Source organism: Gekko japonicus, unplaced genomic scaffold, assembly GCF_001447785.1.
Source record: "Gekko japonicus isolate JY-2015 unplaced genomic scaffold, Gekko_japonicus_V1.1 scaffold397, whole genome shotgun sequence".
NCBI lineage: Eukaryota > Metazoa > Chordata > Lepidosauria > Squamata > Gekkonidae > Gekko > Gekko japonicus.
Genome location: NW_015170286.1, coordinates 147,434 through 172,890, shown reverse-complemented (window position 1 = coordinate 172,890; position 25,457 = coordinate 147,434). Strand labels below are relative to the sequence as shown.

General features: G+C 40.8%; 1 protein-coding gene across 1 annotated transcript in view; it reads right to left on the bottom strand.

Moving 5' to 3' along the window:
* The window catches only part of PRMT3 (protein arginine methyltransferase 3), a 97,735-nt gene that overhangs the window by 59,704 nt on the left and 12,574 nt on the right, over positions 1 to 25,457 (bottom strand). Inside the window, exons 8-10 of the mRNA XM_015417872.1 lie at positions 22,433 to 22,498; positions 18,369 to 18,490; positions 9,291 to 9,390 (exon numbers count right to left, since the gene is read on the bottom strand). Of these exons, the coding sequence (XP_015273358.1) occupies positions 9,291 to 9,390; positions 18,369 to 18,490; positions 22,433 to 22,498 (288 nt within the window). The remainder of the gene's footprint in view (positions 1 to 9,290; positions 9,391 to 18,368; positions 18,491 to 22,432; positions 22,499 to 25,457) is intronic.

Here is a 25,457-nt window from a genome sequence, read left to right as displayed (position 1 = left end):
GCTGGGGCTGAGTCAAGGGCAGGCATGACACCTGACACTAATCAGGGACTGTCTCCCACCTTTTGTTTACCCTGACCAGGCCCATTAGTGGTCAGATAATCCATTCAACTAGCCACCCAGCACCTGGCTTCTATTGTTAAATCCAGACCCTGCCTCTCTGGAAGCTCATTGGTCACATCTAGGCCTTGCCCATCCTGATGCCACACACCCCTGGGACTCATCAGTGGTCCAGGAAATCTATTGTTCTCACTTGAGACCAGCCCCCAGGACCGCCCATTGGTCTGCATTGTCTTCCAATGGGTATATCCCAGCATACACATGGCATCAGACCATGTGTTTTTCTGCCATAATCCAAAATGGCAGTTCACCCCTGAACTCTCTGAGTTTAGGCCATAATCCTTTCTTCATGGACCTCTGCACATCTGGACAGGTTGTATCATTCCTCTATAAGCTATCAATCACCTCTGCTTCCCTATAGTTCTATATTGTGTATGGGAGTGTTTGAATATTGTTTGTATGCTTGAGAATGTTTAGTAAAGAAATCATTATTTTAGCCACCCAGTTTCTGTGTCTGTTCCTGGGTATTCTAACTCTGGTATACACAGGTCAGATCCTATAGATAAGCCAATTGCATATTCATAATTATAATTCCCCATCTTTATTAAATAATAGAGCAATTTGGCTAACAGTAGGGTAGGAGAGAATCTATAGAGAGTCCTTCTCTCTTTGCAAGAAACTTAGCAGAGGTTTGGAATGATCTCTGTTGCACCCTAAAGCTGGCAGAGACAGAGGGCCGCATACCCATCGTGCCCTCATGCTAATATCCTTGGCAGCAGAAAATAATGTGACGCCTCATAGGTACAGGGAGTAGCAGATGCCACAAGATAGCTTCAGGACCAAAGTGGGCAAATTATCATTTTTAAAAATTACTGTATTTTATCCTTGCTTTCACAAGTTATTCATAACCCTTCACATTTATCATGACAGGCAGCACATTGTGATGCAATCTGTTTAGTGCAACAGGCATACTTGTATGTTGTGTGTGTGTTTGTTTTTTCAAAAAAAATCCTGTAAAATTTGAAATTAACGTTTTGGGAAAGTCATCTAGGAATTGATGGGAATGCATGCAGAGACAGCAATCCACCTGTACTGAAAGGAATACTGAAACAGTTAGGAGTTACTGGGAGTGGTGTTTCCAGTTATCAGTGAACAGAACTTCATTCAGCCCAAGTGATAATGTCTCTTTTTCTAGAAGAAACTACTCACATGCTTACAAAGGGCTTAGAAATGGAGGATGTTTTTTCTCCCATCTCCCATGGCCATAGCTGAACAAAACTACCATCCATCACTGAAATCAAAACATGAGTGTTTCAAAGCTTCATCCACTTAGCCTATAGTGCCTGACAGAAAGAGAAGTACTATCAGCCCTTGGTATGTTCTTATGGAAGACACCCTTATTGGAATCTTCTTATGGAAGACACCTTTATTCCATTCATGATGGCTATGAAAAGTATGTACTTTCATCCAGAGTTGCGCCACTTAATAACCGACCGTGACATGCCATCTCTATCATACCCTTCTTCATCATATGGCTGATGACCATTGGAAGACAGATTACTGAATGAGAAGGGACCTATAATGTGACCCAGTAAGTCAAAAGTTCTTACATTCTTGCCCCCAAGAGATACGGAACTTTCTCTCTCTCACACACACACAAAATAATGAAATATGAAAGAGTCCTGCAATATCTTGAAGACTCACTGTGAAGGAGAGGAGGATGTCCTGCCCCAAAGAGGAAAAAGAACCACTCAGCTACTTCACACCCAAGCCTATGGGAGTGCTCCAGCATCCAGTCACCTTTCAGAGGGGGTTTGGAATGTTGAGGTATACCCTAGGCCTCTCCCTCCGGACACCCCGCTGCCCAGCGATTGGCCCAGGGAAGGAGGGGAGGCGCCTACCTTCTCGCCACACGCCTGGCCCCACCCCTCTCCCTGACCCAGTGACCGGCCAGCCTCCTCCCTCCCCCGCTCGGTCCCGCAAATGGCAGGCCTCACCTACCTGGGCCCTTTCTGCTTAGTGTGATGCTTAAGAAAAGGAAGGATGATATGGGTGGAATCCTGTGTGTGTGTAAAGATCCAACCCGGTGGTGAGTCAGTGAAAGCCTGTTTGCATCCACAAGCATTAAAGAAAATTCACTACACAATCTGCATATAAATAAATCTTCTTTGTTGCTTTATTGAACCTCCTACTTCAGTGATCTGTGCACTCTTCAGGCTCAATACAAAACTTACTTCACAACAGTGATCCAGAGCCTTTACACTTGCTACCCTAAGAATATCTTGTAACTGATGGGAAGTTTACAGTTCAAAACAAACCCGATTCCCCAAAATCATAAGGGACTCTTTGGGTTCCCTCAACTGGCAGAAAGGGCCTCTCACACTGACCAATTTATTACAACATAAGCTTTTGTAAGTGCTTCTGCCTCAGGACAGTTTATTCCACAAGAAACTTGCCTTTAAGGTGTACATAATACCCTAATTCTGGCTGCAAAGAACTACACCTCTGGAACTGTACACAGAGAGTGATTAACACAGCCTCAAGCATCAGCAAACAGAATTAAATAAAAACTGGGGGCTGTTGCAATCTCCTTCCCGATATTCATGCTCTGATCATTTCCTGTTTTTATGCTTCCCAGAAATCCTTTTGCAGCCAATCTTGAATGGCTCCAAGAGAGCCAGGAGGAACTATCTGCTGTATTCTAAACCTAATGCCTGCTGCTGCTTGCTAAGTATAAAGTGTATGCTTTGGTTCAGTAGAGGCCCTCGGGCTTTCTGTTGTGCTCACCATGGGATTTTTTTTTTCTATCACAACTCCTACTCTTTTCCATAACAAAGGAAGTAGACTGAAATGATGAGAAATGGCCACACAGCATTCCCTTTTCAGACTTTTAACATAGTCCAGCAGAGGGGTATGTATGCAGATTATAATTTTCTGAGACAAGACCCAAATGCACCCAAGTGATGTTATGTCACAGCACCCAGTGCTAATGTACATCCTTCAAACTGCTGCATATCTGATATCCCCTTTATTTACCTCCCAGGTGCAGGGAGGATTTTATTAGTTTTCTAGTGATTGATATCTGTGTAAATTATTTCTTTTGACAATACTTTATGATTTTATGTTGAGAGCCACATTGAAGGTTCCAGTAAACAAAAAGGCAGGCCACAAACAAAATTATCTTGCAGTATAGCAGATATCACTGTCCTCCTTCAGTCTTCCCACTTTGGTTCTTCAGGCTTTCCTTAGATCTCCATTCTCTCATAAATATCACATCCCTGTAAGTTATGTTGGAACTGTCCCTCATTTTCAATCAAGTCATTTATTACCAATTTCTGAATGCTTTGCTCTATGTGTGGTGCTCCTCTCTAGTGTAATTTAGAATGTAATTTCACAGGCTACTGCCTCACCTGTAGGGGTGCCATCTGGAAAGAGAATTATACCTGACATTTCTCCTATGATGCTCTGGGACGCTCCTGCTTCCACACTGACAAGATTCAGATTTTTTTCAAAAGCTTGCATTAGAACCTTCAAAATTAATTACAGCAAAGAGATCCACACAACACAGAATTGTGAACAGAATATTAATGAATCTGGCTGGCAAATAAACCAAGACATACAAGTGACATGTTCACTACCAGAGGAACTAAGAAAGGAAATTATAACAAGGCATTGTAGGAGGATCTGCTTTGCCTCTTATACCAGCATATTTTGCCTTTCCATGAAAGTTAAGAAAACTCCTGGCTGTTTTTGAGGCACTTAAGTAGGTATCAGGAAAGATTTAAAAAAAAACAACAACAACAGCAAAATTAAGCAGCTCTAGTTGAACAAAACGCTATCACATGAAAGCAAATTACTTTTTACTGTCCTCTTAAAAGGACACAAAGCTTATTCTCCCTCAGCTTCCAAGCATGCATAGCCCCAGCCATCAAACCTTCTTGTCTATTTCTTTCCTGCCATAGCTAACCAAGAACAAGTTGCTTTCTCTCAGAACTGCCTCCTTTCCCCATATATCTCCTTCCTGGAGCTATTCAGAAGAGCCTGGCTACAAATTGACACCTGAAGTCAGAGGGTAGGGTCCCCCCCAAAAGCTCACAGAAGGTGCTGGCACATTGGATCTTCCTCCACCTTTCCTTCCGTATACAGCCTGCTGTGACAGTTGCTAGAACCACACAAACAAAACCACATCACAGTATGGGGCTCTGCAGCTGTGAGGGCAAATCAGGAAAAGCCTCCTTCTTCCACTGGGAATTTATTTCAGCAGAGAAGGCAGTAACACTCAACCCCTCTGCCTCTTTGCTGCTTTGTGGTGCATTTCAGCAGAGAAGGCAGTAACACTCAACTCTGCCTCTTTGCTGCTTTGCTCTATTTTGTGGTGCATTTTGCTTGAGAGGCTCACCCAACTCTCACAGAGGATTAGCAGGACAAACAGCGGGCTACCTGGGAAAGGAAAAAGTAGGCAAAGTTCCATTTCTCCCAATTCCATCCACATGAGTTTCCACTGAATCCAATCCTATATTTGTATGACAGCTTTTAAAACAGGTTTGCTAGAGAGTATATAAGACAACAGAAAAATGATTCTGAAATTAGGATTTACCAGTTCAAAAACAACAAGGACTACATATTTCAATGGTAAAACTAGAAAATAATTTAGAAGGGAATCGTTCCACCCAGGCAGCATTCCACTTGTTCTGATACTGACACTTATTTATCCTTGTAGGACAGTATAAGGAATCAAAATGTGAAGAAAGTAAAATCTCTACTAAAAAGCCTCTTTCCCAAATGTATACACCAAATTATCCCCTTCTACAGACAAAATGAATATTCTGGAAAACCAGCATACTGCACAGCCGTTCTCATTTCACAGTTAACTACTGTATGTAGAATTACTCTAATTACTGTAAAACATCATTACCTCTTAAAATTCTGTACCTCGAGGGAACAGAAGCACAGTTCTGCTTGCATATAAAACAGCCTTGTTCACAAAGCCTGCTCACCTACCTCTATAGAACATCTCTTCAGCAGTACACTATCTGGGTCATGTTTCTCAATTTTTAACTAGTGCACATACACATACACACTCTGTGTAGGTGTGCTTTTAATGTCTTCAAAATGCTACAGTAGTTTATACTTAATTGCAAAACTAACACCTTTGGAACTACTACCACTAGTTCATAATTGGAAGCACTAATATCCTTCTTCCCGTCACATGAGTGTAACACTCACGGTAAGAAGTCTACTCTACTATATTCACTTCTGAAAATCGCTGCATTCCTTCTTACGTAGTCCTTTTTTAGATTTAACATATACTCAAAACACTGTATGTTTTTTCATATAATGTAGATGTTGTAGCGGTTCCTAGAAAAAAAGAACCTATATCAGGAAGGTAAATAGAGATGTAAAGGCTCAGGGAAAAACCAAAAAAATGGGGCCCCTCAGGGGGGGTTTTCCCTCAAGGCCTTTTGGAATTTGAGAAGTATTGAAAAAAATTCCTGTGAAATATTTTCTCTTTTAGAGTGAGTTAAAAGATTGCAAAGATAAGGTGGGTATGCTGCAGATATATATAGCTCTTAAATCAAAGGTGCATTCTGCATCCATAAGGATAACTAATCTTCATGAGGGAAGCATGCAGGGCTTTCATTGCTTCCTTCTGTTGCATGCCTTCTTGATCCATGCCCCTTGTGGCTAGTGAAAGCTGGCAATGAGAGGATATGGGGCCCATTGACGGATATTGTCAACCAGTCTATCTGGATGGCCTTAAGGAGGCCCTGGTTATACCACTCAAAAAACCCAACTTTGGGTCCTTCCGATCTGGCCAATTACCACCCAGTTTCGAATTTATCGTTCTTGGGTAAGTTAATTGAGGGCAGTGGCTGAACAGCTCCAGAGTTTCCTGGATGACACACTGACATGACCCATTCAGTCCAGCTTCTGCCCTGGCCACGGCACGGAGACGGTGTTGGTTGCCCTGACAGACGAATCTCTGTAGACAGCTGGATTGAGGCGGGTCAGCGCTGCTACTAATATTAGATCTTACGGCAGCATTTGACATAGTCGACTATGATCTTTTGACCCACTGCCTTGCCGATGTAGGAGTCCATGGGATGGCCCTTCAATGGCTTACCTCATTCCCCCATGGTCAGGGACATAGTGATAACATTAGAGAAGCCAAACTATATTCCAAGAGATAAAAAGAGGGAAGCGTTGGGGCAACTATAAAAATTACTTCGTTTTATATTCAATTGTCTCTTTTCTCATAAAAAAACCCCTGGTAATGCTCAGAGCTGCCAAAATGTACGACTTGTTACATTTCCAAATCAGGAAGCCCAGAGAAAATTCAAAAGAACTTTAACAAACCAATCCAGTAACCTATTGTCATCTCAAACAGGAAAAACTCTAACTTGCTGGTTTCAGTCTGTCAATATGTAATAAAGGCTTGTCACTTTTGATGGTTTTTCAGATGAGCTAGCAGTTTGCTGAAACATTGCTTTTTTCTGACAAAGCCCTTGTATGAAAACGTGTGGAATTTTCTTGCTTTCACTTTGATGGAATTGTTGTGTTGTTACTAGGGCTTTTTTGCTGATGCAATAAAGACTGAAGGACTGACAAGCCACTCTGAGAGAGTGTTAAAACCTGGACTGCATTACAGTGAGACACCTGAAAGCTTTTAAGCCTTTCCTACTTTTAACATGTTTGAGGCATAAAAAATACCTCAGGGATAACCAGTTCTTAGTAAGTAAGCTAACTGCACCATCACTGGTTGGTGCTCCCCTGTCAAGCTCTGCCTGTCCATGAAAAATTCACTGAGAAATGGATTCTTCATCTAGTAACTGGAAAATGTTAGAACCTGAACTTCAATGGCCCTCTGCTTCTGACAGACCATTCCTTATGCTTGTTTAGCATTAGCATCTCAAAAAATGGAGACACATAAAGGTGAGTGGTCGTGTTAGTCTGTCTGCAGCAGAAAAGAGTAAGAGTCCAGTAGCTCCTTGAAGACTAACAAAATTTGTGGTCGGGTATGAGCTTTTGTGAGTCACTGCTCACTTCTTCAGATGTATCTCCCAAAAGCTCATACCCTACCACAAACTGTTAGTCTTTATTTTATTTATTTATTTTTCATATTTGTATCCCGCCCATTCCACAAGCGGGTTCAGGGCGAGTCACACCGTATTTCAACAGTTACAATGAAATATGCTGACGACACCCAACTCTATCTGCTGTTGGGCGGGGCCAGTCTGACTCTAGACTGGAAGATCTGGACCAGGCGTTACAAGCCATGGCTGGATGGCTTAGACTGAGCCGATTGAAACTGAATCCGACAAAGATGGAGGTCCTGTGTCTGAGTCGGGGTGGACCAAGGGTAGGCCAGCGCCAGAGGTTAGGAGTTTGAGAGTGCTCCTGGATGCCTCCTTAAAAATGGTCCGACTTTTACCAGCTTTGGCTGATCAGGCAGTTGGTTCCCTTCCTTGAACGCAACGACTTAGCAACAGTGATCCATGTGATGGTCACCTCGAGACTGGACTACTGTAATGCTCTCTACATGAGGCTGCCCTTGTCGCAAATCCGGAAGCTGCAGCTAGTGCAAAATGTGGCGGCCCAGGCTGTTGATGGGTCTTCCTATGCGGGAAGACATCCACCTTGTGCTAAAAGCATTACACTGGCTGCCGATAGCATACCAGATCTGCTTCAAGGTGCTGGTTCTTACCTTTAAAGCCCTGTATTCTCAGGGGCCTACATACTTGAGGGACCGCCTTTCCCCACATGTTCCCCAGAGAGCACTGAGATCTGGGTCCCAAAACTGACTCGCCCTCCCGGGCCTCAAGGAGGCTAAACTGACTGTGACCAGGGTCAGAGCTTTCTCGGTGATGGCTCTGTTCTGGTGGAATGAGCTCCTGGAAGAGATCAGGGCCCTGCGGGACCTTATGCAGTTTCGCAGCGCCTGTAAAACGGAGCTCTTCCACCAGGCTTTCAATCATGGAGCCGCCCCCAACAATGGAAGGACAGAGAGCCATGTTCCCTGGAGCTTTATAACATCCCTGAAACCTTATAACATCGTTATAACGGACTACGGAAATTGGGTGCCATCATTAACAGCGATATGAATCACTAGCACTTTATATTGTTAAATGGGTTTATTGTTTTAATTGTTTTAAGTCTTTTAATTGTTTAATGTACTGAGTATTTTATGTAAGCTGCCCTAAGCCGGCTATGGCTGGGAGAGCAGGATATAAGTACGATTAAATAAATAAAATATAAACATTTAAAATCAGTGGTTACAGCTTACTGGTGAAAGTTCCGACTCATTAATACAGATGGATATGGCTGGTTACTGATGGATGGCTGACTGATAGGTGGGAGACAGCAAACTTGGGGAGGCCATGTGTGGACGCCCGCTGCCTCAACAAGAAGCGTGGTGGAACAGCTCCGTCTTGAAGACCTGCAGAATTGAATAAGATCCCGCAGGGCCCTGATCTCAACGGGGAACATGTTCCACCAGGTGGTGGCCAGGGCAGAAAAGGCCCTGGCCAAGGCTAGATGGATGTCCTTTGGGATAGGGACTGCCAGGAGATGTTGATTATTAGCGCGTAAAGCTCTTCGAGGAGTATACAGGAAGAGGCGATCCCTTAGCTACACTGGTACCAGGCGGTATAAGGCTTTGAAGGTTATTACCAACACCTTGAAGTGGATCCGGTACTCAACTGGTAACCAATGCAGCTGGCAAAGCACATGCTGAACGTGAGCCCGCACAGGCATCAGTATCAGCAGGCGCGCCACCACATTTTGCACCAGTTGTAATTTCTGGATCAGCCTCAGGGATTAGCCTGCGTAGAGCGAGTTGCAGTAATCAAGCCTGGAAGTGACCATTGCATGGATCACTGTAGCTAGGTCTTGCAGGGAGACAGAGGGCTTCAGTAGCCTGATCTGCCTAAGATGGAAGAATGCAGATCTGGGAACTGCGGCAACCTGGGCCTCCATGGACAGAGAAGCATCCTGTGTTTTTGGACTCTTTCATACTATCTCAAACCTATTTCTACAATCCAAATCTGAATGATAGAAACCTTACATATCCTTTCCCCACATATCAAAGCACAATACTAAATAAGTTCCCTAACAGTGCAAGTCAATAATTTGAGCCCATAATTGCATAAATCATTAAATTGCACATTAAGTATTTCTTTCATTTAAAAAAACTAGTTCATTTTTATTAATAAATAGCATATGGGTGATCTTACCATCCATTCAGAAATTATAACATCGACTTTTTCAGCAGGCAAATCAACTTCTTCAATTCTTCCTTTGATTAAAGAAATGGTATGTTCAAGTCTGTTGAGTCTGCAAAAAATAACAGTGATATCTGGTTATATACCCCATAATATGGATTTACTATACTGACAGTAGTGTAACATGTCATAAGAGCATAGAGATTGTATTGAAATATCACTACAGATTCTTTTCTAGAAAAACAAATTGTATTTTTCTGCACTGTATGTTAGTAAGGTGCTCAGAAAAGAATTATTAATCCTTTGGTAGCTGGCCTATACTAACCCAAATTGTCTGAATGGTAATTCTGTGGCCACCCCCTCTCCCCTCCAAGGAGGAGCCCCAGTGTTATGGGCTCACCATAGGGAGGCCTCTGGTACAAACTGGTCTTTGTAGCCTTGGGCAGGGTGCACACTCTCAGGCTGATAATCCCATCTGTAAAATATTAATTAGTTGTAAACGTTTGAAGGGGGGAAAGCTGGTGAAGTGAATGATTCTCACTAGTCCTAGGGGAATCAGCCCTGATAAACTAACTTGTAAATGTAGTTCCTTATGCACTGTAGTGGGAGCCTTGAGCTTATTTTTCAAAGAAAGAAATTATTCCAATATCATCTTTACCTTAAAGCACATATGTTAAAGAGGTAAATGGCCCACAGGTATAAGGGTGGGATCCTACTATTTATTTTGTCAGCACCCAAACATTTCCCAGGCACAAAGACCCTTTCATTGAGGCAAGTCACAGCTCATGTAAATGCAAGAGTGTATTCTGTCAGTAGAAGGGATCTTGCAAAGGAGGAAAGCCTGAGTACTAATGAAACAAAATGGCAGTGCCTATCCCAATGTGTTCCCTGGAAGGCCAGATACTGAAGCTGAAGCTCAAATACTTTGACCACCAAATGAGAAGGGAGCACTCACTGGAGAAGGTCCTGATGCTGCGAAAGATTGAAGGTAAAAGAAGAAGGGGACGGCAAAGGATGAGATGGTTAGGCAGTGGTACCACTGTAACAAACATGAAATTGACCAAACTCCGGAGGACAGTGGAAGGCAGGAGGGCCTGGCGTGATGTCATCCATGGGGTTGTGTAGTCAGACTCGACTGTGCGACTGAACAACAACAACATCCCAATGTGTACAATAACAACTTGAGTAATGTGTACCTTGAGCCTCAATATTTCCAGCCTACAACATTTTAAACACACTTTCTATGGTGTCATAGTAGAGCCACTGACCTAAACATGTACACAGGAATAATTTCACTGGCACAAATATACAGTCCTATCAAGTTATGTACCTGTAGTTTAGGATACTGCTTCGATTTTTGTGGCACAAGCTATGGCAGCTTCAGTAGATTTATAGAACTGTGCTACTGAATCCCCAATCTGCCATGGAAGATTGTTGGGTGATCTTGGGCCAGGTGCACACTCTCAACCTGACGTACCTGACAGGGCTGTTGTGCTGATAAACTGAGGGGAAAGAAGCTGCTTTGGTTCCCCATTGGAGAGAAAGGTAGGGTATAGATAAATACACCATACTTTTTTCCAAATGTGTCTAGCATCTGAAGCTGCATCGCTGTTTTCAAGACGGCAATAAGTACTAGAAAAGCGAAGCTTATTATCTGTCAACCACAAAAGCAAAAAATAATCAAATCTGTGACTATAAGAACATCTTATTATATTCAGTCTTCCTCCTGGATTATGGTTCTGCACAGCACTCAAGACAGGCCTGCAAAATGAACAGATGGCCTTAAGATTTACTCTGATGTTACAAGACCACTCTGCCCTAACAAGACCACTCTGCCCTAACAAGTGTATTTTTATGTTAAGGGTAGTTAGGTAACTGAACAATAGTTTTCCTCCACGTAATGCTTGAAACTGTAAGATAAGGGACAAATGGAGGAAGGAAAACAAAAAGGGGGAAGTTCATAGATACCCTTCCAAATTTTAGTCTTAATATATTAACTTAGTCCCAACAATTAATGTCTTTGAAACCTATGGAGAAGCCCTTCTATTTTCATGTTGTTGAGGTGCATCTTCCTAATTCTTTTACTATTCTTGTTAAATTTTGCAGTATAATAATTTAATTTAAATGCTATTAAGGATATTCAGCTGCACCAAAAATGGTGTTGGTACATTTTAGATAAATAAAATGGAAAAGTTACCAACAAATGTTCACTACAGATAATATAGTTATTGTATGATGAAGTCATCTCTTTCATTTTGCTTCAACTGATAATACTATCTGCTGGTTCAGGTGCAAAACTATAGCACTACTTTTGCTCCAAAGATATCCAGGTGTTTCATTTTCTAAATAGACTGCATGGTTATTTAACAGGTAAATCGGAAATCAAGTTTTAATGGCATTTATTTACTTTCTCTGAAGCACACTATATCAATCTTCTTTTCATATGCCATTATCATGACAGCTAATGTTAGAGAGGACAGAGTAATTATTCACACCACTGAAATTTATTTCTCCAGTGCAATTGGTATTGCTGCCCTTTCTTCAACATTTGTTATTCCTGCAGCCTCTCTACATCTGACTTTAACCCAACCCAGTAATCTCATTTTTAATAACTTGGGAGAACTGACAGTTGGGTGATGGCAAGTTATGGGTGAAAAGTTTCATAAACCAATCACTTAAGTATTGCCAGAATATCCCCTTCTGTGTCAAAAGTTGCTAGCACCCAAGCAGTAGTTATATTAAACAACTATTTGGCAGTTAAGGCTCATTAATTTACTCATAGTGCATTTCCCTGGGCATTGTGTCACTGCTTAAAGACACCAGTGGGTGAAATGCATTGAACAGGTGACTATTTCCAATTAACAGAGCAGAACATCACCAAAGATGAATGGACAAACAGAAAACCATAGGTATCATTTTCAAGCTCAAGAAAAAAAGGATTTTTTTGTATGGAACAAATGAAATGGCTTACCAAACAAAGGCAGCCACTTCTTGGAACAGTGCAAAACAGCCTGTGCATGGTAGCTTGGGTGGGCAACCCTAATAACCTCTAACTCATGAAAGAGTAATAAATGAAAACTTAGGAAATGATTATATGAGCTACAGATAAACAGACGAGAAAGAGTTTTGAACATGCTTTTCTTGTTCTGTATTAACTGTGGCAATTTTGAACATGCTATATCACCCAAATTCCACTTGAGAAGCTAGCAGTATTTTCTCTAGCCAACCTATCTTTCTGAAAATCTCAGTTTCAGTGGTAGTTAAGTCTGATCTGTGATGTCATCCAGAACCAGTCCAGCTCTAACTCACTGAGGTACATGGATATGTGAAGAACTGGACAGCTGAAGCTTTTTTAAGAAGGCTAAATGTGAACACTTGCTCTTTGAGTCTATTCCTTTTTCTTTTGCAACTAAGGGCCTTTTGAAGTTAGAAAAAAATAGCAAAAAAAATCCACTACAGACATCTGGAACACTTTGAAAGTGCTTTAGTATGGACTTTTAGGAAACTGGCTAATAAACTTACGTATGGGAGAGAGAAACAGTGTTTTTAAAAATGCATTCAAACTCAGTGCTCCCTTGCCTCTTAACCTATAAGCCCAACTTAGTATCATACTTTACCCTATGCATGTTAAAAAGCAGATTCTTACTAGTGAAATATAACACAGGAGGCACTAAACATCTTGACACCAGCAACTGATCTGGCCCTGGTCAATAACCAAATTTCAGCATGACACTATACACTCCGAACAGGTTAAAGTGACATCTCTTCTGTCGTCAGGAGCAACGAAATATAACAAGGCTGTTACAAATTGTTTGAATCCAAATTAGAGACAAATGAAATAGTTATACAGTCAGCAGATGTAACCTTACAGCAATTGTTCCCCATGTACTCCAAGAGATCATTCATCACTGTCACAAGATTAGTTCTCTTTAATCCCCCTTTGCCCTTAGTGTGGCATGCAAATCAAACAAATCCGAAACTGTTATGCAGACAGGTGTTTTCATTACTCTCTCAGTTTCCAAGTGTAGCAAGGACTTCCTGTACTGTTATTGAAAGGGTTTTTAAAAAATCCAAACGACAGCATTGTAATGCTACAGCTGTACCACAATACCTCGGAACAAGTTTAAATGAGTTGCTGTTCAACTATAAATTAATTCCTGACATATTATATGGGAAAAAATTCAAAGGCCCTGGTTTCTAATTCTAAAAAAGAAAAATTGATGCTAATTACATAAGTTTGTGTTTCCTTTGGAGCCTAAAATTTTGATGAGGATAAGGCATATACCCAGCTTGTTTGCTTAAAATGCCTTTAAAGCCTCCTAAAGTCTGCACAGGCTTTATATGCACAATATGAACAGGAGCTCTGAAATTTAACTGCTACAATGTCTCCACATAGACCTAAATACACCCTCGTGACAGGCAAACTGCCTTTGAACTTGGGTGCTAATTTTGTCTGCTATTCCCCACCGAAAAGTGTCTACTAGAAAGTCTCAAGCTCAATTAACTGATCTGTTCCTCATGACTTTGAAGAGATTTTAAATAAAGCCTTTGCTGATAACGCAAATTAAACTATGTAACAGTGTTCGCCTCCAGTGAGACAGGTAACCTATCAAGGTCGATTAGTATTGCTTATGTATTCTAAAAGAGACAAATTAAGTGCAGATGGACTCACCAAAATGGGATCTCACTAGGTAAAGAAAACTAAGTGTCTTCCAGTGGATACTTTTTGGTAGCAACAGTCTGTTAAAGTGGCAGTTCAAACCAACAGAAATTGCTTGTTCTAAAGAAATGGCATCGTATGTTTGTGTGAACGAAACTGACAGATCCAGATAACCATCACCTCTGCTATGCAGGGTCTATCCTACCAAGAATACCCTTCCCAAAAATGTAAAGCATTATCCCAGCCCTATTGTTTCCCTCTAGCAGTAATGTAACATTCAAGGCCTGAGCAAACCAGAGAGAAGCACTTGTTCAACAGCATTGATGACAGCCAAAGTGCCAAAAAACGGGCTAGACTCTGGCTCTGATATCAGAGAGAACAACCCAAAGCTCTCACACAAGAGCCATGACTTAATTCCAAACTTGGAAGGTACTAAGTTAATACAGCATGCCAAAGATCAAGTTGCAAAATGTTTGTAAAAATGCAAAAAAAAAATGACAATAAGCCGCCAAAAAATCAAAGTTGCCATCTAAAGAAAATATATTTTAGACAAGAAATAACGCCGTACATGAAATGCCTAAAGGACACTGACATGGAGCTGTAGCAATAACTTAACATATGAAGAGGGTCTTGCAAAATCTATTACCCTCTCTCAGATCTAGTACATGGCAAGGTTTCTTTATGTCTGTCATTAACAATAATGTGGACTTAGGTGGTCCACCAACAACTGCTATGGAAAAGCATTGCCTTAAAAGAAAACATAGTTTCCTGCCCACCACAGACTTGTTTCAAGAACCTTGCCTTTATTGCCGATATTGGACTGTTGGTCTCAAAACAGCAAAGCACAATGGCGGCAGGAAGACTAATGAACTGCAGGAACACTGTTCCTTGTACACATTCAACATGAAAAGTCTTGGGGAACATTCCAGTATCAGGTCACATTCAACAGAAAGTAATACAGCAGGTCTACACTATTTGCGGTCCATTTTGTTGATAGATATGGCCAGTGGTTCATCAGAAGTCTCAACAATCCCAGCTTTCATTTAGTTCCTAGCCCTCACAAAAGAAAAGGGCAAGTGAAGGATGGTAGTCTTTAGACATATCCATCTGTACTAAACCTCCTACTCTCCCTGCTCATGCTGCAACTTCCCGTGACATAACTCATTTAAGTCAGCATTTTTAACATCTTCAATGGAGCCATCCTTCTACTGGAATCATCAAGGTCAGAACCGTCTACTCAGGAATGGCTCTCTGGGGTTTCAGGTGGGAGTCTGTCACATTGCCTACTGCCAGATCCTTTTAACTGGAGATACTGGGGATTGTGTTGCCCTGCAAGAGCCTTACGCAGCATCTATAAGGCTATGGACTGACATAAAAAGCTGGACTGTGCAATGAGTGTGCCAAGGAACTGGACTGTGCGGCAGACCCAATGAAGATGCCAACCTCCTGGACTGAAGACATGTGCCAGCCAAGGGAAGCCTCGCCCTGAAGCAGTGTGCCAATCAGACGTGGACCCGTGGCATGCCCAAAGCCTTGCAACCCTGCATCCCTGTAGGAGGCAAGACAGCATCCCTGACACCCAAAGCATTCAGCAACTGGCAGCAGTTTGCCAAAGAGAGGCCATGCTTTACACAAAAAGCCTGAGTGTTCCAGCAGAGACTCCACAGAAGGAACCCTTCTCCAGCATGCAGGCATCTCCCCCACCACCACCTTCTCCAGATGCTGCACGTATTACTCATTGCATACCAAAAGGACTTGCGATGTGACAGGATTAAGCAGCTGCTACAATTCCATCAACCACCCATCCTGATAACACTAAGACTAACCACCGCCCGTGATTACTCCTGTCTTTCCTTTTGTCTTTCAAAGGTGTCACAATTAGATGAAGAAGAGATTGGATTTATACCCTGCCCTTCACTAACCAAAGGTGTCTCAAGAGTGGCTTACTAACTCCTTTCCCTTCCCCTCCCCACAACAGACACCCTGGGAGGTAGGTGGGGCTGAGAGAGCCCTGACAGAAACTGCTCTTTTTCAAGAACAGCTGTGCCAGAACTATGGCTTGCCCAAGGTCATCCAGCCAGGTGCAAGTGGAGGAGTGGGGAATCAAACCCGGTGCTCCCAGATTAGAGTCCGCACACTTAACCACTACACCAAACTGGCTAGTCAGTGCAATTGCCCAACCATTAATCCGATTCTCCCAGTCATCTCCTGACCATTAGTAACTGAACCTCCCTAGAATCCTGGGGACCATGTGACTTGGTGGCACACGCCCAAGCCACTTCTAGGGTATATAAGAAGAGCATCTGCCCATTGTTCTCGCTGTCTCCTCTCCTACCTAATCCTGCCCTATCTAGCCAACTTCAGTCTTAGCACTGGCTGAAGTCCCCCACGTGTGCTGCTGGCCATCACACAATTCCCTTCCCCAGTATCTGTTCCCATTTTTTGCTGCAGATTCAACTTAACACGCCGGACAGGTAAAGTATCACTCCTCATCGATATTTTCCTACTAATGAGACAGTCACTATACCTTTCTATCTAATTTTCCTAGCTCTGTGTTGTTTGAATGTATGATTGTTTTTATTGTGTGTGTGAATTATTTAGTAAAATAAATCATATTTAAGATCTAGTCTCCTGATCGATTTCTGGTACTTCAGTAAAGTGGGACTCCAGTATATAAAGGTCATGGTCCTATAGTTATGTCAACTGCACATTAATATCATAATTCCCCAACCTCTTATTAAAGAAATAAAGCAATTTGGCTAACAATTGAACCCAGGATCTTCTACATGCAAACCTGAGTACCTTCCACTGAGCCACAGCCTCTTCCTCGATTATCTGAGGAAATTGTTATTACAGGACCAACAATGGTCAACATGGACCTTTTTAGCAGGACAGACCTTGCAGTTACAATGGTACCATATGTACCACAGGGAATTTTAGATAGAGTTTCAATTCTGTGTGTGTGTACATACACACCATGGTAGCTGAGATGTAAAAAGACCAGGCAAAGATACACTTAGTCATCATTACTTATAGGTGAGTGGTGAACAACACTGCATTTTGAGATTTAAAAAGAAGCAGGTATTAAAGTAGCTCATGTGGGTTTAGAATTGAAGTGCATAAGTGCAAAGTGCAATAAATGGTTTATTGTATTAAGCCACTGGCCATTACAAAATACAGAATACAGCAGAGCAATCATAAAAAGTTAAAAAGCACCTTTAACATCTGGGTTAAAACTGACTACTACTCAGTAATAAAAAGAAAGATAAAACAGGTTTAATCACCATCAGGTAGCCTGCCCCTTAGATCTAATCTTAGATGCTGCTAAAGCAAACAGGGAAACTCTATAGGATAGATAAGCATCATTATCTCAAAGCAAGAACGCAATCTTCTCAGTTTCTGGGTATGTTTGCATAACCGATAGAATTCCTGCTAAAAATTTCTCTCTTGGAGTGCTGTATAGCGGACAGTAGAGCATGTAGTGAGGAAGGTCCTCCACCTCTGGCAAGCCACAAATGCAGAGACATTGCTCTTTTGGAGTATGCGAATAACGGCCAGCCAAAAGAGCTGTTTGCATAGTTTGGAATCATAAAGCTGTAAAGGGCACTCTAAGGTTACAGTTAGAGATACTGACTAGATAATTCAACCTGCGGTGGTCAAATTTGCAATATTTATACCATGGAGCCACTTTAGATTTCAGGATTAAAGAATGATCAATCAGTGCATCAGCCTTGTATATCCAATCCCTAAGTTGTGAATTCTCAGCTGAAGCCCTGAGAAGGTCATCTGGAATGGTGTATCTTTGGATAATGGTATTAAGAAAGTTAGAGTGGGTAAAGTCTTTATCGAAATGGAGGTTGTCTGATTGGTGACTTATAGAGTTGGAGCTCATTTTCAGTATTTTATGACTGCCAGGTGTGCCTGGGCCATAAGAGAGGGGAGTCCCAGTTCAGCTCTCATCAAAGATTTGGGAGTGCCTCTGGGCAAAGCTAGAATTTGCCTCAAAAACTGGTTTTGGATTACCTCCACGTTAGCCAAAATATCCTCCTTCCAGTCCCAAATGTCAATTCCATATAAGAGATGGGGGATGACCTTGCTGTTGAATAATTTCAATACCAAGTCACAGACGTCCGTCCTTTGTGTGGAAAAAATGTAAAATTGATCCTGCCATTCTTAATGCTGAAGATTTTACTGATGCAAGATGGTTTTTCCAATTCAGAGTCTCCATGAAGGTTACTCCAAGCTATTTAAATGCTCTGCGTTGTTTGATAGGGTTGCCAAGGATAGTCCATCGAGAGATTTGAGGCTTTCTCCAAAAGACCATTACCTTGGTCTTAAGTGCATAAGCAGAAATGCAATGACACCAGACTTTAAACATTGTGAGCATAGGTTATTACTAAAAGTCACTAATTCAGAAGAACTGTTCCTACCTAATGATGTCCATGGCCTGATAAATAATTTCAGACTGGTCCACTCCTATAACCTTCTTTGCACCTGCTTTCGCAGCAAACATGGAGAGGATTCCAGTTCCACAGCCCACATCTAAGACAATCTAGCACAAAAAGCAAAAAGTCATTATTACTAGGAAGTCTGACTCTGCTGATACCACAAACAGCAATTCTGAAAAAACTACTCATGAAAGTTTACCATACAAGATTAATAGTATGGTCTTAGGCTGGAGTAAATCTACATAAAATTGCACTGAGGTTCTACCAAAGTAATAACAAACACTAGAATGCAGAAATTTTAACTTCAATGGAACAGGCAAAAACACTTTACAGGCTGCATGCAGAAGACTCTTGAGGGTTTTATCTGATCACATGATTCAAGGATTCAAAAACCTCGAGGTAAATCAAGATTGAACACATAGCTTTAGTGTTTCCAAAGTCTTTTTTCCATCTCTTAATTATGAAAGCATGAGGGGAAAAAGAGGTCACCTTCTAATTAACAATGACTTACTTCTCCATTATATAAATATATCCCTTGAACCCTATGATATTCAATGTGTGACCCTCCAAACTGAATGTGTTGTCAACTCCTGAATTCAGGTAAATGTGACTAGTCATTCATTTGCAACAGCTACTTTTTCTTATTTGTATACAAGCATAACCATCAAGTATGAAAAAAGGGAAATACAGGGAAAAGAGAGATGGTGAGATAACTGAATACACAAGGGTTCAAGTATGAGACAATTATTCAAACTGCCAAGCCTGATGGAGTACTCTGATTGCATTCTAGTGGTGCCACTTATGGGTCTGTAATTAAAGGCCTGTCACCTTTTTTTTTTTCATTATAGACCCTTCAGTGATTTTTCATTTCACTTCTGAGATGTGTTACAAGCTGCAACCTGTCACAGAAAAGGCTGTGATGAGAATTTTAAAAACCTCACTAAAAATTCACAGAAAAACGTCTGCTTGGTTATGTAAGAAATAGTTTAACACAGTATACTTTTAAGATACCGGATTTATAGTAGCCTATTTTTTTCAATGTTCCTATCTATCTTGATTAGGCATAACAACTAGAGTATTCTGTTTTGGCAAGTTTATCTTTCAGGGAATACAGTGCTTTACTCATTCAACTATAACCATGTAAATGGTCCATAGGTTTTCTTGCTATGTAATTCTGTTTTTAGCTCTTTCTATCATGACCAATGTTTTAGAGATGTTTACAGATGTTCCCACCAGAAATATTTTGAGAGCCTCCCAGGAAATTCTTCTGTATCATTTATCATAACATATGAATGATATTCCTGCTAAAATCAATGTGCTAAAGATAAAGCAGCCCATTCCACCTGACCATCTGTCAGTTAAGGTTGATAGAGAAGCAAAATAAAAACTGACTTCAGGGAGAATAAAGGGAGACACTGGTTGACAAGCCTAAAATGACATTCAGTTGTCTATTAACCTCATGGAATCTCTACCATTTTGGTTCAAATTAACTTTAAGGCTATCTACATACATAATGACCTTTAAGGATCATTTATGTAGGATTAATGAGAAGATGTCAATAGGGCCTGACAGAAAAACTGGACTCCCAAACTTTTCTTGGAAAGGTATGAAAGATCTCAAAAAAGGCAGACTGCCCTTCTGTATGCAGTTGGTCACGCTGGCTATAACAATGCTCAGCAATATGTGGGAGCAAAGGGAAAATGGGAAGGAGGGTGGCTTCTCTTTTGCACAAGCACTGATAAGAAAGCCAATCTTCAAACAAGAAAGTAACACTGATGCCAGCTAGGCTTTTGTAATCCAAAGGAAAAAGGTTACAAGAATTGACTTCGCCACTGTTATTTTATTCCTTGAACTTCCATCTTCTACTGCACATGTCAATGAAACGCATTATACACTTATCAAATGGAATAAAAATAATGACCGCCATTACATGGTCAAGTAAAATAACTGACTGTTGAAAGCAAACCTTGGTTCTAGTTTTTATCGCTGGAGCAATCCTCATTAATATTTCGCCTAGTCTCCTTATTATTTGATAAGGGTGTAGTCTACAAGGAAAAATTTGCCAGAGTTTTAAAACTTTACTTCTTCCTACTTGCACAGTAACACAACCACAGGGATGTACTAGTTTATCATAACAGAGGAGTTGGGTTCTGCAGTTTCCCTGGTAATATTTACACTCTGATAGGATGGCATAAAGAATGAAAGCAAGCAGTACAATAAATAGCATTTCTAGAAGTATGTATTTGTTTAAACAATTCTGCTATGGCAAAGTTTTAAGAAAATCTACTTTATGTCTGCATGGCAAAATGCAAAGTTTTAGAATTATATTTATTTTAAGAATAACCCTTGATGTAAGCCTAATTGTTAAAGTATTCCACACCTGAAAAATCCTGCCGAATTCAAAAACCATTAAAACTTAATATTATTCTGCTTTGGAAACTCAACCTTAAATTCATCTGAGTATCAAATAAGGAAATGAGCAGAAGAAATACAAACTTAAAAGGAATTGGTTAGATCTGTAACTACCCAGTTGAAAACAAAATCTGGCTTGGACAGGGACATCTGCATTCTGATCCAGCAGTGCTGAGCCAGAAAAAAGGCACTGAGTGCATGGTTCCTGGTACTATATTTTCTTTCAGAAAATTTATACCTGCCTTTCTGCCCTCATAAGGGCCATCTCAGAATCCATAATTTCAGACAGTGCAGACAGTGTTGAGCACTGAAATGGGCTCTACGTGCGAAGTAGCAAGTTAATTCCAGCAACCTGTGTAGTGGAGTGTAAACAGAACTGGACACAAAACTGACTATCGAAGACAAGAGAACCACCCAAACATAGGCAAGCAGAGCTCTTTGCTGAGTGGTTGGGCTTCTGCATAGGGACCCTTAGTTGCAAGCAACAGTTACCAAAAAACTAAACAGAAAACAAAAATCTAGGCCCTCCCCCTGCCTTTTATTGAAAGAAACTAATGTTTCAAGGCTGCCAATATTGTTGTGGTTGCTTAGAAACTCCCCACAATGGCCACTAAAATCTCCTTTCTTAAAGATGCAGGTGCTGCTTCTATCATTTGAAAGGGGTAGTCCTCAAATGTATGAGTTTTAGCTTTCAGATTTTTCTGTAAACCTGGGGCTTTTCTCAGGTTTTTAGAAAGAGCTATCTTGTCTATGTATGGCTTTAAAGTCTGGATTCGAGTAGCTACAAATGGGGTCACATTGAGAATTAGATTTGTTGATATACATTATAGTATAGATTTAAGATTATATTACCGCATTACCAAAATGGTGCCTTACATGATGAAAAGTAGCACTACATATATTAAACATACTTTAACTGGGGCTCTGGGGAGCAGCAAGCTCCTCTATCTAACTATGGGAGCTGCCACTCATTAGCATTCAGCACACTGGCACTATGTGTCCTTGGTCCAAAGATCAGCAAGGTGATCAAAAGGACTTAGCGTTAAGTTCACAAGTCCAATTATACATACAAACCACTTACTTATAGCTTTCTTCCTTTCCAAACCTTTATCCTTGCTTACATAAGGGAATACAATATACAGCAAAGTCAGAAATCAGAAGCAGTCAGTCTAATGTCTAAGACTTTATATGGGTATCGTTCAGGAAAAAAACAGATGTGAATCCTCAAAAGCTAATTCCACAGGGATCTCCATTACGCTTTTATCATGTGAGATACAGATTAGAAATGCACTTGAATTACTGTAAATAAATGCAGGCATACATATTTCAGACGGTACTTTAAAACAGCAGACAAGGAAGGCTTGACAAAACCATGTCATCATAATTAATGGACACTTCAAGACAGCACACCAAACAATGACAATGCTGATCAGCATTTCTGTTATCAGTGTTTTGCACCCTCCAGCAGCTGAATAATGCTCTTCATGTAACAGAACCCAACATATATTGAATCACAGACCTGTCAAGGAATCATTCCCCCAAGTCTAGAAAGAATCCAATCAAAGAGAGTTTCTATTACCTACGAGAATCTCATACTGCAAGAACATTTACAGCTTTAAAGCTAACCCACTTACCTTATCTCTAAAGATGTGTGGATTGTGATATATGAAGTCACGATAGCTTTCGGTACGCACTTTATCCTATTTAAAAAAAAAACTGTTCAGAGCACACACTACAAATTATTGTGCAATGACAAGAACATTAAGTGCTTTCTGCCACATTTCAAACATTTCCCACCCCTCAAGTCTAGAAGAACAATTTCAGAATTGTCCATTCACGGACTTCACCCCCCCCCTCTGAGTTTTGCTTGGGAACCAGTCAGTTGATTTTCTATAATAACCTGCAAAGCAGCAATAATCAAATAACTGTTTGCATATGTATTCCAAATTTTCTGGCAGCACCACACTATCAAAAACCATTCACATCCACCAGTAATCTAGGTTGGGGTACCGCAGGTGTGAACTACCACACAGCATATTACAAGAAAAAAACAATACAGAAGCTGTGTTCTCATTTTTTAAATTAAAACTATGAATCAGTTTTAGGTAGCAGAACAAGCTGTTCCACTCCTAGGAATAGCCTCATCTTAAAACTAGAAAGGTATACAGCAGCTTTAGACAACAACATGCCAAGTTCAGTGGAGGGGGGGGGATCCCAAGTGCTTATTCAGCATAATTATAAAAATGTTGCTGGTTTTCCAGAGAGTGCACTTGAATAGATGTAGTACGTCACTATGTGAGCTGGCTGCGTAGCCTGTCTTAGCAACAAACTGACTTCATTCCTTTCAATATGCGTAGGGAGGGGGAAAAACTGCCAAGCAAGCTATATGTTTTACTAGCCCTGCAAACAGCAAGTGGACCAATCACCAAAGTAAAGAAAGAGAGTAGTTACAGTTTTATTTTTAGCTCCTTATCATAGCGGACAAAAATAGTATAAAGTACAAACAGCACAGTAAAAAAAAAAACAACCCACCAGAGAACATCACTGCTTGCATACAAATTGAACACTGCACCACTAGCTGCAAAGCTATCTGAACAGCAAAAGGATGAAAAGGACAATTCCTTCCACAAGCAAACAGTTCAGATATTGAACTTACAAAAGCTAAATACAGCCCTTAATCATAAAATCAGGTTACTCCTTTAAATTGAAATTTATAAATCTGAATTCAAAAAAAGGGACCTAGAATTGATTTTACAAAATGTCGATGCAAGTTCCGGGATTCTTTACCGTTTACGAATGCTTGTTAGTTTAGTTATGAGGACCCAACAAGCAGCTAATATTTTTTGTGTTCACTGCACTGAAAAGTGCTTAGTTTTGACCTGATGAAGTAAGCTCTAATTGACAAAAGCTTATGCTTCAATAAGTGGTTAGGACTTTAAGGTACTATTGGACTCCATTTTACTCTACCCTCAAAAGGCTGTCAGTCACATAAGCAGTCAATTGTAAAGCCTTCAATACTTGTACCCATACTAATCAACAGATTTCCAACTGCTGTCCTCACTACATGCACAGCTGCTTCGGAAAGCTACAGTCATTTGTTTGGAATTCTGTTAGTTCTTTTCCTCCTCTCCACAGCAATTTCTCCCACTATTTCAGTGGAGCTAAAATATTCAAGTAACCAAAAACCCCATAAGTAGACAGAACAGCAAGTTATGCATCAAAAAAAGCCACTGATTCTTGGCCATAGGTTTGAAAATGGACTCACATGAAATGCTGAAGGAAACTAAAGCAAGAATACCTAGCGCTGACTAGCCAAGGTGTTCATTCATAGTGAAAATGGGGAAGAGCCTGAAAATGCTTAAAGCATTAGCTGGCAAATTCAATGATATTTCAAGGAACAGATTTCAAAATCAGCCTCATGCCAACTGGGCTGGGCTCCTCCCAAGAACCCTGCAAACTGCTGCCAAAGTTTTAACAGTGTATGGACAATTTATGGACAATTCACTTACAAGTTTCATTGTGGCTAACTAAAATTAACCATCCTGTAACAATGGAAGAGGTACATTTTAAGACGCTGAACTGCAGGCTGTGGAAGGTCGGTAGTTCAGCAGTTCAAGACCCGGGTGCCGCATGATGGAGTGAGCTCCCATCTCTAGTTCCAGCTCCTGCCAACCTAACAGTTCGAAAGCAAGAAATTGCAAGTAGATAAGTAACAATGGAAGAGGTACATTTATATATTTATCCTGCTTTTCCCTTCAATTTAGTATTGTGGTAGATCCAGTACAACCTAAAATGGTAATCTCAAATTTAATCAAGCCGTAATTTCATGGTTATCTAATGGGTAATTAACACACCAGGTGTGGGGGTCTAATTTTTATTCTCTCTCTGTTTCTGAACTTCTACCTTATTTTTTCAAACGTGTGGATCCTACATAGTTTGAGCACTAAAACAGACCTCTCTGCCTAGTTTTAGCACAAAGCAGTGTTTATCATGGCCTCTACTATGGATTATTATCCCTACTGGTCATTAACTTGCATTGTGACAGCTGTGCACAAAATGTTGTGCCTGTCACCAATCAAGACAGCAGCTCTGGGAAATCTGACAGGTACACAGCAACCCTAGGACCACTTGCCTTGGGCATGTAAATTGCCCCACTCAAAATGAGCATATGAATGTTCAGGAGCCTTTGCCAAAACAGTTAAATGTAATTCTTCCAAGGTTGTTTTTTCCCCACCATGAAAGGATGGGTACAAATATTAAGGCACTCAATTACACACACACAAGCAATTTTCAGTTCCCTTGAAACCACTTCTGTTTCTGGCATAAAAGTATGACCAAGTCAAGAATGGTATTTTATGTATATTACATTTTTAGAGGACTACAAGTTTTAATCTGCTAAAATCAATAATCTGCCTTCATAACCACCATTTTTCTAACGTATAGCTACATAATTAGTTTCTACTTGCATAGTCAAAATGTCTTATTCTAGAAATACTGTGAATTGGTGGCTACATTCCTGGCTTCAGCCTCTTGGCATTGCGCTGAAGCCAGCTCCAGAGAGTTCTCTGACATTCTGAAGTAGCTTTGTAGACAACGTAACGGATTGCAATGGAAGGAGAGCCAAAATGTATGCAGGCCTTTGGATCTTAGTTTTTGTGT